Source organism: Crinia signifera, chromosome 7 (assembly GCF_055691185.1).
Source record: "Crinia signifera chromosome 7, ASM5569118v1, whole genome shotgun sequence".
Taxonomy (NCBI): Eukaryota; Metazoa; Chordata; class Amphibia; order Anura; family Myobatrachidae; genus Crinia; species Crinia signifera.
Genome location: NC_139223.1, coordinates 184951926 through 184964602, shown reverse-complemented (window position 1 = coordinate 184964602; position 12677 = coordinate 184951926). Strand labels below are relative to the sequence as shown.

The 12677-nt window shown below is 47.5% G+C and overlaps 1 protein-coding gene across 4 annotated transcripts in view; it reads left to right on the top strand.

The window, feature by feature from the left end:
- The window catches only part of COL18A1 (collagen type XVIII alpha 1 chain), a 145729-nt gene extending 142290 nt beyond the window's left edge, over positions 1 to 3439 (top strand). For all 4 annotated transcript variants that reach the window (XM_083154666.1, XM_083154665.1, XM_083154664.1 and 1 more), the window contains one exon: positions 281 to 3439. In XM_083154666.1, coding sequence (XP_083010792.1) covers positions 281 to 494 — 214 coding nt within the window. In that variant the 3' untranslated portion in view covers positions 495 to 3439. The remainder of the gene's footprint in view (positions 1 to 280) is intronic.
- Positions 3440 to 12677: the final 9238 nt, after the last annotated feature.

Genomic DNA, 12677 nt, shown 5'->3' with positions numbered 1-12677 from the left:
GGTAGAACTGAATCTGTTTAGATACATTTGAAATGAAGAGTTTAGGTAGTGATATTATACCCCTTCACTCCAAGCGGAAAACTTTGGTTATTGCCGGGGCAATTGTCCTTTGGGAACAGCAATAACTCGGGTCCCGATGGCGATCTGAAAGGGCAAGTACATCCGAAACTCCTGCTCGGACCGGTGTTCAGTATCCTGGATTGGACACTGGTTGGAGCCAGGGCTTCTGTCTGAAAGGGGTAATATTAGTGTCACATCTAACTCTTGTGTCTCACCCCAGGCCACAGAAGATGATCTGGCACGGATCCGACACAAAAGGCAGACGCCTAACCGAAAGCTACTGCGAAACCTGGCGCACAGACGAGAGCGCGGTCACCGGCCAAGCGTCATCTCTATCCAGTGGGAAGCTCTTGGAGCAGCGTCAACAGAGCTGCAACAAAAACTTTATCGTCCTGTGCATTGAAAACAGCTTCATGTCCACCGGCCAGAAGTAGAAGCAGACTGTAAAGCTGGTGTTTATATTGGCAGAGGCTGCACATGGACCCCCTAAGATTCCATCTCTTGCGTCCAGAGACCAAAGAGTCTGAAGCTGCTCTTTCCTGAACACTTATGTGCAGTGACACTGTCCCAGCCTTCCTGGGGCCATATCCCCTGGATACACTGAGCTAATCCCTGCCTCAGCTCCAAAACAAAACAATCTCTTTCAGTTCCACATCGGGAAAGAGGCTGCAATTCCCAAAAAAAAAAAAACGCTTTGAGAATCCACCTGAGATCATATTGATTCTAGCTGTACTGTCTTCGTCCGGTCTTTTTTACGGGGGACAACCCGGTTGTCCTAAGAGGAAGCCAGTCAATGAGAGCAAGGCAGTAGTGGGACGGATGCAGAGGTTATGGGTGCATCAAACCCTTGGTCTCTTTGCATCCAGTTTTAAATACACTCTTATTTTATTCTGTAATATTTAACCACTTTTTACGTTACAGAGACACACATATCTCTGCTTTAATTTCTTGTCAATGTCTGTTTCCTAGTTCTGTCCTTGATAAACACCAGTGGATCACCACAATATTCATTAGAATACGCCTTAAAAAGAAGCCATGAAGATGGAAATGTTGTGGGATCTATACAGTGTTTAGTAATCAGGGTTCAGCTAACTGACTCATTCCAGGTCATCCGCTTGGTACCCACCAGGTGATCTTAGGTGGACATCCGTTAAGTAAATACACAGTTCTGACTACATTGTGGCTGCTTTATACTTGATCTCTCTGTACTGACGAGGGCATGTTTCGCTACCGTACCCTTCTCCTGGGTAATACAGGATGAACGTGTTTAGGAGTCTTTGTTATGTATTTGCTCATACCCTTTACATGTCCGGATGTGATAAAATGAAAGATGAGCAAGGTCCACACCTAAGCCTGACCGTTCCCAGCCCTACCAGGAACCTACTTAATAAGGTTTACAACAATGCACACAGCTATGACCACTCCTAAACCAAGACGATTTGTATTATTTTATATTTTGGGTCGATATTGGTTGGGTACCAATAACTATTTTACTACTGTAACTCATGCTGCAGTACCTTGCTGTACCCCTAGGGGGATCCGCAATAGCGTAGAAGAGTCATCTGTCAATAGGCTTTCAAGTCCGATCAAATACCGGTCACAAGCAGAAAGGAAAATGGCAATGTAAAATGTACATTGATGGCAAACCAGCCATTAGTCTGTTTTATATAAAGGTTACATATATAAATACATTTTAAAAGACTGATATTTCTACCCTGATATACAAACAAAAGCATGCAATTCTCAGAACAATATGCTAATCCCTTGCTACAATAAACCTTTAACAAGTGTTTGGAGAGAGATCAGGTACTATCCAATCAGCTCTTGTTATTTTTCAAACACAACCGAGAGTTAGGAGCTGATTGGTTGGTACTTTATCTCTATCAAACTTTTGACTTTACAGGGATACAGCAATTGGCTTGACTACTTCTAAGCCCGCCCTCAGACTCCCGGGTGCAGCGCTGTGAAATGCACAGCGCTGCTCATCCCCAAGGTAAGGCCACCAGCACATATATTACATACAACATTACATGTATGTTTATATGGCTTAACTGCCAACCCCATGCAATGTGTGGTCTGCATTCCAGCCCACAGGCTTACAGCACTGCTGTTACTACCAGGACACTATGTAATACCATGAACCGAGGACACTGTCTAAAGCTGGTCACATGACAATCATCTGTTTGATTCCAATGCCACAAAAACGGTTGTTCATACAAGTTGGTTAAATTAAAACGGATTTAACCAACTTGACTGAATGACAGTTCTCCCATATACGGGAGCAAATAGTCAGCTGTCCTTTGCTCCCGCGTATGACCAGCCAGCTAAACAAGTTGTCTGGTTGGAATGATAAAGTCTGTGTGTGTGTGTTGCCAGCTTAAATTGTGCCCTGCAATGGTAATGTCATGGTGTTGGATAACTTAATACTGACTTGCAGACACAGCCACACAAGATTACTGCTGGATCTACAAGAGGATCATATGGGGAAATCATGGTATATCATGTTCTTTGCCTTGTAATTCTATTATATTTCTTGCATCACACAGAGCCAAGCCACAGTGCTTTAGAATATTGACAAGGCACTATTATACACTGGATATTAGCACGTTTATACATTTATATGTATATAGATCTTTAGAGAATTTAGAGAGAGATAAAGTACCAACCAACTCCGACCTGTCATTTTTCAAACACGCCTGTAACATGACAGTTAGTAACTGTTTGGCTGGTACTTGATCTCCACAACTTGATACATTTCCCCCTATGGCTTGATAATGATCCTCAGTCAGGGGATAGAAACGTCAGTAATTACACACAGAGAGATGTTTTAGTCCAGTCACTGGTTGTCGCTACAGGAGATTCTGCTCAAGTAACCCTAAATAATGCGCGGCCTAAACTGCAGGCAGTTACCGATGGCAGAGGTTATGGCTTGCAGGCCCGGACCACCAAGCGACGGAACCAGCCTGCCAATGCCACATACAAAGTAAGTGCGCCTGTGAAGCTCCACATTTAATACACCAGCAGCCAACAGCGGCAGCCGCTGCACTTAACAGTGTCAATCTTTCAGTAACTGTTATGTTCGGATTATACTGTGCCAGAAACAGAACCCTGTAACAGCTGCATTCTGGTGGTTCCAGCTTTCAACCTGTGCACATATTAGTTGTAGGCCTTGTGTGGCTGGGAACGCGCTCAGGTGTAAGGTACAATGCATGGGTCCCTCATACGTCTAAACGGTGCTAAAAAAATGTTTTTTAAATGCTTTTCGAATATTTTTGTGACAGGAAACAGATGGAAGTTGTCTACCACTATCTTTGTATTGTAAACGAAATCAAACCTGTGGATATTTTAGTTCATTTCTATAAATACTTCCTAGGACTAATATCTTGTGTGTTCTTTTTTGGGGAAGAAGAAGGTTTGTGTGTGGGATGCGGGATGTACACAAAGCGGATAAATCACTGTACGGCTCAAAGACAGTGGGCCTAATTCAGACTTGATCACAAAACTGCTTTTTTTTTTTAGTAAATGGGCAAAACCACATGCTGCACTGCAGGTGGGGCAGATGTAACCTGTGCAGAGAGAGTTACATTTGGGTGAGTGATTGTTTCTGTGCAGGGTAAATAGTGGCTGCTTCATTCTTACACTGCAGTTTCAGTTCAAAAGCACCTCACCTCACTGCAAACCGCATGTGATTTGATCGCGTATGATCCGATGCGATTAAGTACAAAACGCATGGGAAAAATCTCACCGTGTATGGGCACCTTAACTCTCTCTGCACCTGTTACATATGCCCCGCCTGTAGTGCAGCATGGTTTTGTCCAGTTGCTAAATAAGCAGCTTTGCGATCAGGTCTGAATGAGGCCCAGTGTACACACTACTGAATTATCGCTCCTAACCGTTATCTGTCACAGGAGATGTTTTACATGAACTATACGCAACTAGTTTCTGACAAAAAGTGCTTTGATTACAGGATGCATCTGGATTTTACACAATCAGCCTTGAGTGCTATGTACAATATGTAATAATGAGACTGGACAGTCAGACATTGGGGGTTATTCAATCTGTTTGCATTTCTGCGCATGTGCAGATACAGGGTGCGTGCACCCATGGTTAACAGACTGCCTGCCCATTTCCGTCCCAGTGTGCACGCATATGTAGGTGACTTGAAAGTCACATTTATATGTGTGCACCTTCCAGATCTTTCAATAGTCGGCGACCATCGAAAGACGTGGGTGTTCCCCGCAGTGTTAAACATCCATTCACAGCCTGTGTGTGGGAACACCCATTACGAGGGGGGGGGGCGGCATTCGGCAGGAGAGGTTTGGTGGACTCGCAAGGCTGCGAATCAACCAGAATAACCACCATTGTCTGCTCAGCCTGATTTCTGCACAGCATGTACCCAGCTAAACAAACAAAATGCTGGAACTGGAAGTGGGACCGTGTTCAAGCAAATCCAGGCTACGCAGAGGTACAGCGAACTGATGTTTTGCTTCAACGTGCCGGAACATGGAGCATAGCTCCTCCCCCGACACTTGCGAAGCCTCATCCCCGTGTTTTGATTGGCCACCAGGCCAATTAGTCAAAATGGATGCAATAGGTAAAATATTGATGGTCATTCATTGCATAGTTTGACACTATCGATGGACAGTTGCACTATTGCCATCGATGGCAACGATGGCCATCCCTACTCCCGAGGGCACATTTTTCTAAACTAAACTGTGGAAGAGGGCATAGAGGGGAGGAGCCAGCGCACCCTGTTTGAAGTTTTATGTGCACAGGCTCCTTTGGCTCCCATCTATACCCCATCGCATTAAGTGAATCCCCATTATTACCGTTAGTTATTTAAAATCTTATTTCTCCATTCTATCTGCATCAGGACCATTGTCTGGCTTACAGAGGTCAGAGGCCATTCCAGATGGTAGTCTGAGCCTGGGCAGCAGTCTCTGCCAGGCCCCCAATGTGGCACTTTGCCTAGTTCAGGCATTGTGTCTCCTGGATTAATTTAAATACAGAAGACCCCCATTACTAGCATACACACTTCCAGTTCAGCAGTTCTCTGTCAGGTTATGGGTTATTGGGTGAAATCTATTTAGGTCGAGCTTAGGGTGACGCCTAAAATAGGTCAACAAGGCTAAAGTTGGTGAGCACAGCGAGGTACCGTGCCCGAAGCATTGCGAGCGCAGCAAGCCATGCGAGGGGACGCTGTGCACTGATACGATGTCCATGACGACTTACGGGACGAAAAAGGTGAAAAACTCCTGTTGATCTTTTGACGATGGGCCTAATGCTTGTGTGGACCTTAGCCAAGTCGACCTATTTACTTATTTCACGCGTCAACCTAAACCCTGTCGACCTTTAGTGGTTTTACGCCGACCTTCGTAGTGTTAACCCTATGACCCACACCCCACCCCCTCATCAGACCCCTTGAGGGTCCATGAGGGCTCTTTCCAGAAATCTCCTGGGCTGGTTTTCCATCCCAATCCACCCCCGGCAGCAATGAAGGAGTTAAATCTAATTTCAGCTGCAATTCTGGTGGCCCCTGTGGCTGGCTTGCAGTTCAGTAGGCCACATACTGTATATTGAAGCATGTTAGCTCTGTGATACAACAGTCCTTTCCCTCATACTTTATCTATGGGGCTAAAGACTTCTTGGACAGCTGCCAGACATATCTTTATTCAGGGACCAGATTAAGCTGCCGCTAGATTCAGATTTGCAGTTCCTTAACCCCTGAACAGCTGGGCTCACACATCTCTGCTAATGCTATGTCAGAGAGGGAGGCCAGTACCCCTCTTGTATGTGCAAGGTGTCACTTGGCACCCACCACAGCCTACCTTAGTACTGATGGGCTGGTGGACCAGAGCAGATAAGGACCATAGCAGCACTCGGGCAGTGTTAGTGACTTTTTGCCGTGTACCAGCTGGGGATGCCAATCCCGGGGCATTTTTTTCAATTCCAGGAGCCGGGATCGAAAATGCTAAATCCCTAAAAACACACCCTGTCCCCCACAACGGCCGCCCTGTATTTACTTACAAGGGCGGGCGGCAGGGAGCCGCAGTGTGGCGTGCCTCCGGGCGGGTGACGGCAGCATCAGCAGGGCATGGGGTGTGGCCGGGAGTGGAGAAGTGACTGTAGCCAGAAGCGGAGATGCGACTGTGCGGTCTGCGTAGTATCACAGTCAGAGGGACGGGAGCAGCTGGGCAGCGTCCGACGCATGTGCATGCGCAGTCTAATCTCAAAATCCAGGGATTGAAATCCCGGATATTTTGGGACCAAATCCCAGGATCCCACCGATCCCGGGATTGGCCACCCTAGTACAAGCTTAAGGGAGTCAAGGGTAGATGTACGAACGGGCAAGAATCATGGCTGGTACGTGTGCTGATGCTGCTTCTCTCATGTACTGTATGAAGGAGAAGTGTACTCAGTGTACAGTATCAGTGGCGGATTTTATCTGGGTTCCCGACAGTCGGGATCCCGACAATCATTTACCCGACGTCGGGATCCCGACTGTCAAAACGCCCGACGGCCACCCGCTATTTTCCCTCGTGGGGGTCCACGACCCCCATAGAGGGAGAATAGAATAGGTGGCTCGCGTAGCGAGCCACCGTGCCCGCAAGGGGATTTTTTGCACTCGCCATGCTGTCTGACACTGGCCAGTCGGGATAATGACTGTCGGGATCCCGACTGTCGGAGTCCCATACCACACCCATTTTACCTATGGCCTACTGGACTGCAGTCCCCCCAAGCAGAGACCTGGCCACTCGCTGCCTTATCGGACAGCCCCAGCCGGCTTAGATCAGTTGCAGCCAATAGAAGCCAGGCTTTTACTCATGCACAGTACCGTTGCCGATACTGCGGATGCGCCAGGCCTGGTGTCTGTCAGTTGCATTGTACAGGAGCATGGACTCTGGACAGCGGTGGGGACCCTGGACAACAAAGACCTGGCCGCAGCCCCGCTCCAATGCCCAGGTAAGAGCTGCCGCTGTATAGTGAGGGTTGACTGAAGGTAGGTGTATACAGGTAGGAGCCAATCAGGCTCCGACTTCTGGAGTAGGGGTTCTACTATGTGGCATAGTGTGTATAAGGGTACCACTGTGTGGTGTAATATTAATAATGGCCGCTAATGCGTGGATCCCTTGCTCTGGGTGATGAAAATCCCAGTTTCGGCCGTGCCTTCACTGTGTGGAGTTTCTATATTCTGCACGTGCTTGCATGGGTTTCCTTTTGGTACTCCAGTTTGCTTTCACAATCAAAAAATACAGGAAGATTATTTGGCTCACAACACAGCGTGTGAAGAAGGGCCACAGGAGGGGTGAAATGCGTCGGTCTTCCAGTGATTGACCACGAGGATCTGGTGGAAACTCTGTCTTGGAGAGCCTAGCAGGGTGCACATTCTGGTCTGCTCCTTGCTATTTACCATCCTAACAGGCATCATATGTACATCTGGGTAAGACCACCTCCATCTACCATTTTGAGGACTTTTATCCATTGTTTTACATGTTTCATTGTTACGTTTGTCTGTCTTTTTTGATACTCATTAAATATTTGTTATGTACACCTTGAGCATATTCACTACCCACCCCGCACACTAATGACCCCTAGGGCCAAAGAGAGTTTCAGAAAGTGAGAGATTTGGGGAGAGTTTTCCCATTTTCTTAAAGCGGCAATCATTTACATGGCAAAATCGACATGGTTTTGCAGTGTGAATGATTGCCGCTTTAAGAAAATTGGAAAACTCTCCCCAAATCTCCCACTTTCTGAAACTCTCCCCCTATTACATTTGGACTCTAGTGTGTTAAGCTGGGTCCACATCTATACAATCCCTATTTCTGGCAACCGTTCGGCCGACCGTACACAAACAACAGCCGATACGCGCGTACACACCTGTACAATTATACTTGCGACGTCTGATGTACTCCCGTCCAAACAGTCGCAAGAAAAAGATTGTACCACCGTACACACTGTCTCGATTTGGGCTATTGACACGTCACATGTGACCAAAATGATCATAATGGGCTGGGTTAGGGCATAATTATAGCTGTCACCCTTTTACCTATTAAAAAAAAAAACGGCGTGGGGTCCCCCCCACAGCCGTAACCAGCACCAGGCTGAAAGAGCCGGGGCTGGTATTAAAAAATCAGGAAATCCGACAAATCGGGCTTCGCTGATTTTTTTAAAACCAGCCCCAGGCTCCAGGTCCGGGGCTGGTTCCCAAAATATGGGGGACAAAATGACCAGGGGTCCCCCGTATTTTAAGAACCAGCCCCAGGCCAAACCAGCCAGCAGGGTAATGCCACAGCTGGTGGGGGACACTTATTATATAACGTCCCGCGGCCAAAGCATTCAGCCCTCTGACCGGTCAGCCTGGCCAGGGGTCCTGGGGGAGTGGGGACCCCCCCCCCCAATAAAGGGGTCCCCCCCTTCCAGGACTTACCTGACCAGGCTGAAGTCTGGTGCTGTCCCCGGTGGCCCTGTGCGGTGGCCACCGGGCTGATCATTGTGTAAAAAAAATAGAATAAAAACTATTGTTTTTTCCTGTGGAACTATAAGTCCCAGCAAGCCTCCCCCGCATGCTGGGACTTGGAGAACCACAAGTCCCAGCATGCAGGGCATTAAAGGGCCCGCTGGCACTTGTAGTTCCACAGAAAAAAAAAATACACACTGACACTTTAGAAAAATAAAAGTTTAATACATACATTACACAAACACACTGATACTTACCTATCTTGATCCCGTAGGTAGGTCCCAGGGTCCGGTCCGGTGGCTTGGTTCCAGGGCTGGTCCGGGGCTGAAGAGTCCGGGGTCCTGGATCCATAGTAATTTAAAGGGGTACCTGGGGAAGCAAATCCTACTCACCTGTCCTCTGGCGTCCACCCCGGCATCTTCACTTCAAGACGTGCTGCTCCCGGCTGCTGGTACCCGCTCTGCTCCGCTATACACTAGAGACGCAGAGATCCTTCTTCCTCTGCGTCTCTGCTCAAAATGATTTCTGGCCAATCAGGAGCCGACTTTCTCGGCTCCTGATTGGCCAGAAATCATTTTGAGCAGAGACGCAGAGGAAGAAGGATCTCTGTGTCTCTAGTATACATATATGGATATATATATATGGACGGTCAAGATAATTTTTTTTTGCTGTCCGACCCAGAACGAAAGAACGGCCCGACAATTGTATATATCTGTACTCAGCTTAAGAGTGTGCTTGTACGTGTTTGGGGCAGAACAGATGGGCCAAATGGTTCAAATGCCATGTTTCTAAGTAACACATGCATACATGTAACACAGGGATACTAATCAGTAAAGAAATAAATTACTAAGTACAACCAAGATAAAACATTCAAATAGGCATTAAGGAAGTGTTATAATATATTCATTTTACAGTATTTTCTTTTGTTCTTATTTTTTTTCTGGTCCTATTTTGTTTATTTCTTCATTGTCTTCTTTTCAGTTTTCCTTTCTCCGTTTGTAGTATGTCCTCTTCTTGATGATGAAGCAGCAGATACACTCAAGCATTTATATCCCAGTTATGATGTAATTACTAATGCCTTTCATGTATCTCTTACTTACATACAAATAATATGTTTCTATAAATAATCACCTATCAGAAGCCTCCAACCATTATAATAATTTTATTAACATCCTCATTGTTATTACCAGCGCACTGTACGCCTTTCCCCATGCTCCATAGTGTATATAGCATAGCTCTCAGCTCCCCAACTACTGTGTTATTTCCCATTACCCATTCTGGTCCCATTGGCCTGGCTAAAAATAACTTTATTGAGTTTTTACATAAAATTACACTTTTTTTTACTCTGCATTTACCAAGGGCCAGAGCACCCACAGAAATTGATGAGCACCCATGGGCCCGAGTCCCGCTCAAGGGCCAGAGCACCCACAGAAATTGATGAGCACCCATGGGCGCGAGTCCCGCTCAAGGGCCAGAGCACCCACAGAAATTGAGGAGCACCCATGGGCCCCGAGTCCCGCTGCTGGGCTGCCGCATTAATTTGCAGCTGCAGCACCCGCATTGCCGGACCCGCCGCCTGGGAAACAGTATGCCGGGACAGCGGGAAGAGTGTATTCCGTTGGCGGAGTAATATGCGGATATGGGGTGGGCCAGCCTGTGCATGCTGTGCGGCGCCGGCGAAAGATTCAGAACAGCGTGACCTGACTGAGTAGCTCAGCAGCGGCCCACTCGCCCCTGTCCCACTACACTCCTCCCTCGTCGCCGGCACAGGTACTGTGGGAGCATTTATGTATTTGGCACTGTGAGGGCATTTATGTATTTGCCCGTAATATGTAAAAAAGGGGGATGAACGTTGGGCTATTGTGATATGCCGCTCAGAAGGATGCAGGGCTACTGTGTGATGTACAGCTCAGATGGACGCAGGGCTACTGTGTGATGTGCAGCTCAGATGGACGCAGGGCTACTGTGTGATGTGCCGCTCAGATGGACGCAGGGCTACTGTGTGATGTGCCACTCAGATGGACGCAGGGCTACTGTGTGATGTGCCGCTCAGATGGACGCAGGGCTGTGTGATGTGCCGCTCAGATGGACGCAGGGCTACTGTGTGATGTGCCGCTCAGATGGACGCAGGGCTACTGTGTGATGTGCCGCTCAGATGGACGCAGGGCTGTGTGATGTGCCGCTCAGATGGACGCAGGGCTACTGTGTGATGTGCAGCTCAGATGGACACAGGGCTACTGTGTGATGTGCCGCTCAGATGGACGCTAGTCTACATTGTGATGTGCAGCTCAGAAGGATGATGGGCTACTGTAATGTGCTGCTCAGAAGGATGTACAGTAATGTGCAGCTTAGATGGACTCTGTACTTTTGTGATGTGCAGCTTAGAAGGATGCGGGGCTACTGTGATGTGCAGCTCAGGAGGACACTGGGCTACTGTGATGTGCAGCTCAGGACACTGGGCTACTGTGACGTGCAGCTCAGAAGGACACTGGGCTACTGTGACGTGCAGCTCAGAAGGACACTGGGCTACTGTGACGTGCAGCTCAGAAGGACACTGGGCTACTGTGACGTGCAGCACAAAAGGATGCTTGGCTACTGTGATGTGCAGCGCAGGAGGACGCTGGGCTACTGTGATGTGCAGCTCAGGACACTGGGCTACTGTGATGTGCAGCTCAGGAGGACGCTGGGCTACTGTGATGTGCAACTCAGAAGGACACTGGGCTAATGTGATGTGCAGCTCAGGAGGACGTTGGGCTAATGTGATGTGCAACTCAGAAGGACACTGGGCTACTGTGACGTGCAGCTCAGGACACTGGGCTACTGTGATGCACCGCTCAGAAGGACGCGGAGCTACACTTTGATGGTGAAGCACCATGTGGAAAATGGTATATTAGATAGCCTACATAATGCTTAAAGTGCTTACAGGGCTGTACAGGAGGAGTTATCTGGGCATCTCCACAATCCTTGGTCAGCCTCTGCTGGATAAGTCCCTAAACAGAACAAGACACTACGCGGTGTTCAATACCTGATTGATCAATGTGACTATGGGCCACTCCTCTGGTCTCCCTGTAATGCGAATACATTAACTGCATGTGTTACAGGGATGCAGTAGCTGACATGTCCCAGTGATATATACAGACTATAGGGGGTGTGGTATAGGGTTCAGACAGTTGGGATCCCGACAGTCATTAGCCCGATGTCGGGATTCCGACTGGCCGGACTCAGACAGCATGGCGAGCGCAACAAAGCCTCTCGCGGACTCGCTGTGCATGCCACGCTGCGGGCACGGTGGCTCGCTATGGGATCCCGACCTTGGGTAAATGACTATCAGGACCATGACCGGCACCCCACTATAGGGTTCTGCGGAGTTCCCTGCAGCTAGATGTGTGACAGTGTGTGGGTGTGTTATCTACACTGCTGGAATAAATCCAGTTCTTACATCATCCCCCTAATGATTTCTTCCTCTGTAGACCAGTGTGTTCTCCTGGTGAAAACACATCATCCGCATAGGGCAATTTTATCATATTTCTATAAACATTTTGCCTTAAGGCTCTGGAACGGTCTATGCACACTGGGTATAAATAGATGTTTTGTCTCTCCCGATGTGACATTTGCTCTATTTGCACAACGGACTATAGCTCTTTTATAGTCTATGTATCTTCTGTGAGGGTCAGAGATGATCCTGTATCTGTGCTAAGTTCAGACACAGGACGGCACTCGCCCTACAAGGCTGTTATCATTTCTTTACTCGCCCCTACCTGGCATAACCCCTCCTGGACAATCTCTGGTTCTCTTTATACCTATACTACATACGAGTATCAGCTTTGTGTTATAGACGCCTCCTGTATGCTACTATGGGGACTATGTACTAAGCCTTGGAGAGCGATAAGGTACCAACCAACCAGCTCATGTCAATTTTAAAACACAGCCTGTAACATGGCAGTTAGGAGCTGATTGGCTGGTACTCTCTCACTCTTCAGGGCTAAAATATATATATATATATATATATATATATATATATATATATATATATATATATATATATACACATATACACACACACACACACATACACACACACACACACACACACTGTATACACACACACACACGTGTATATAAGTAAATAAAAGAAAAAACATCCACATGAACTCATACG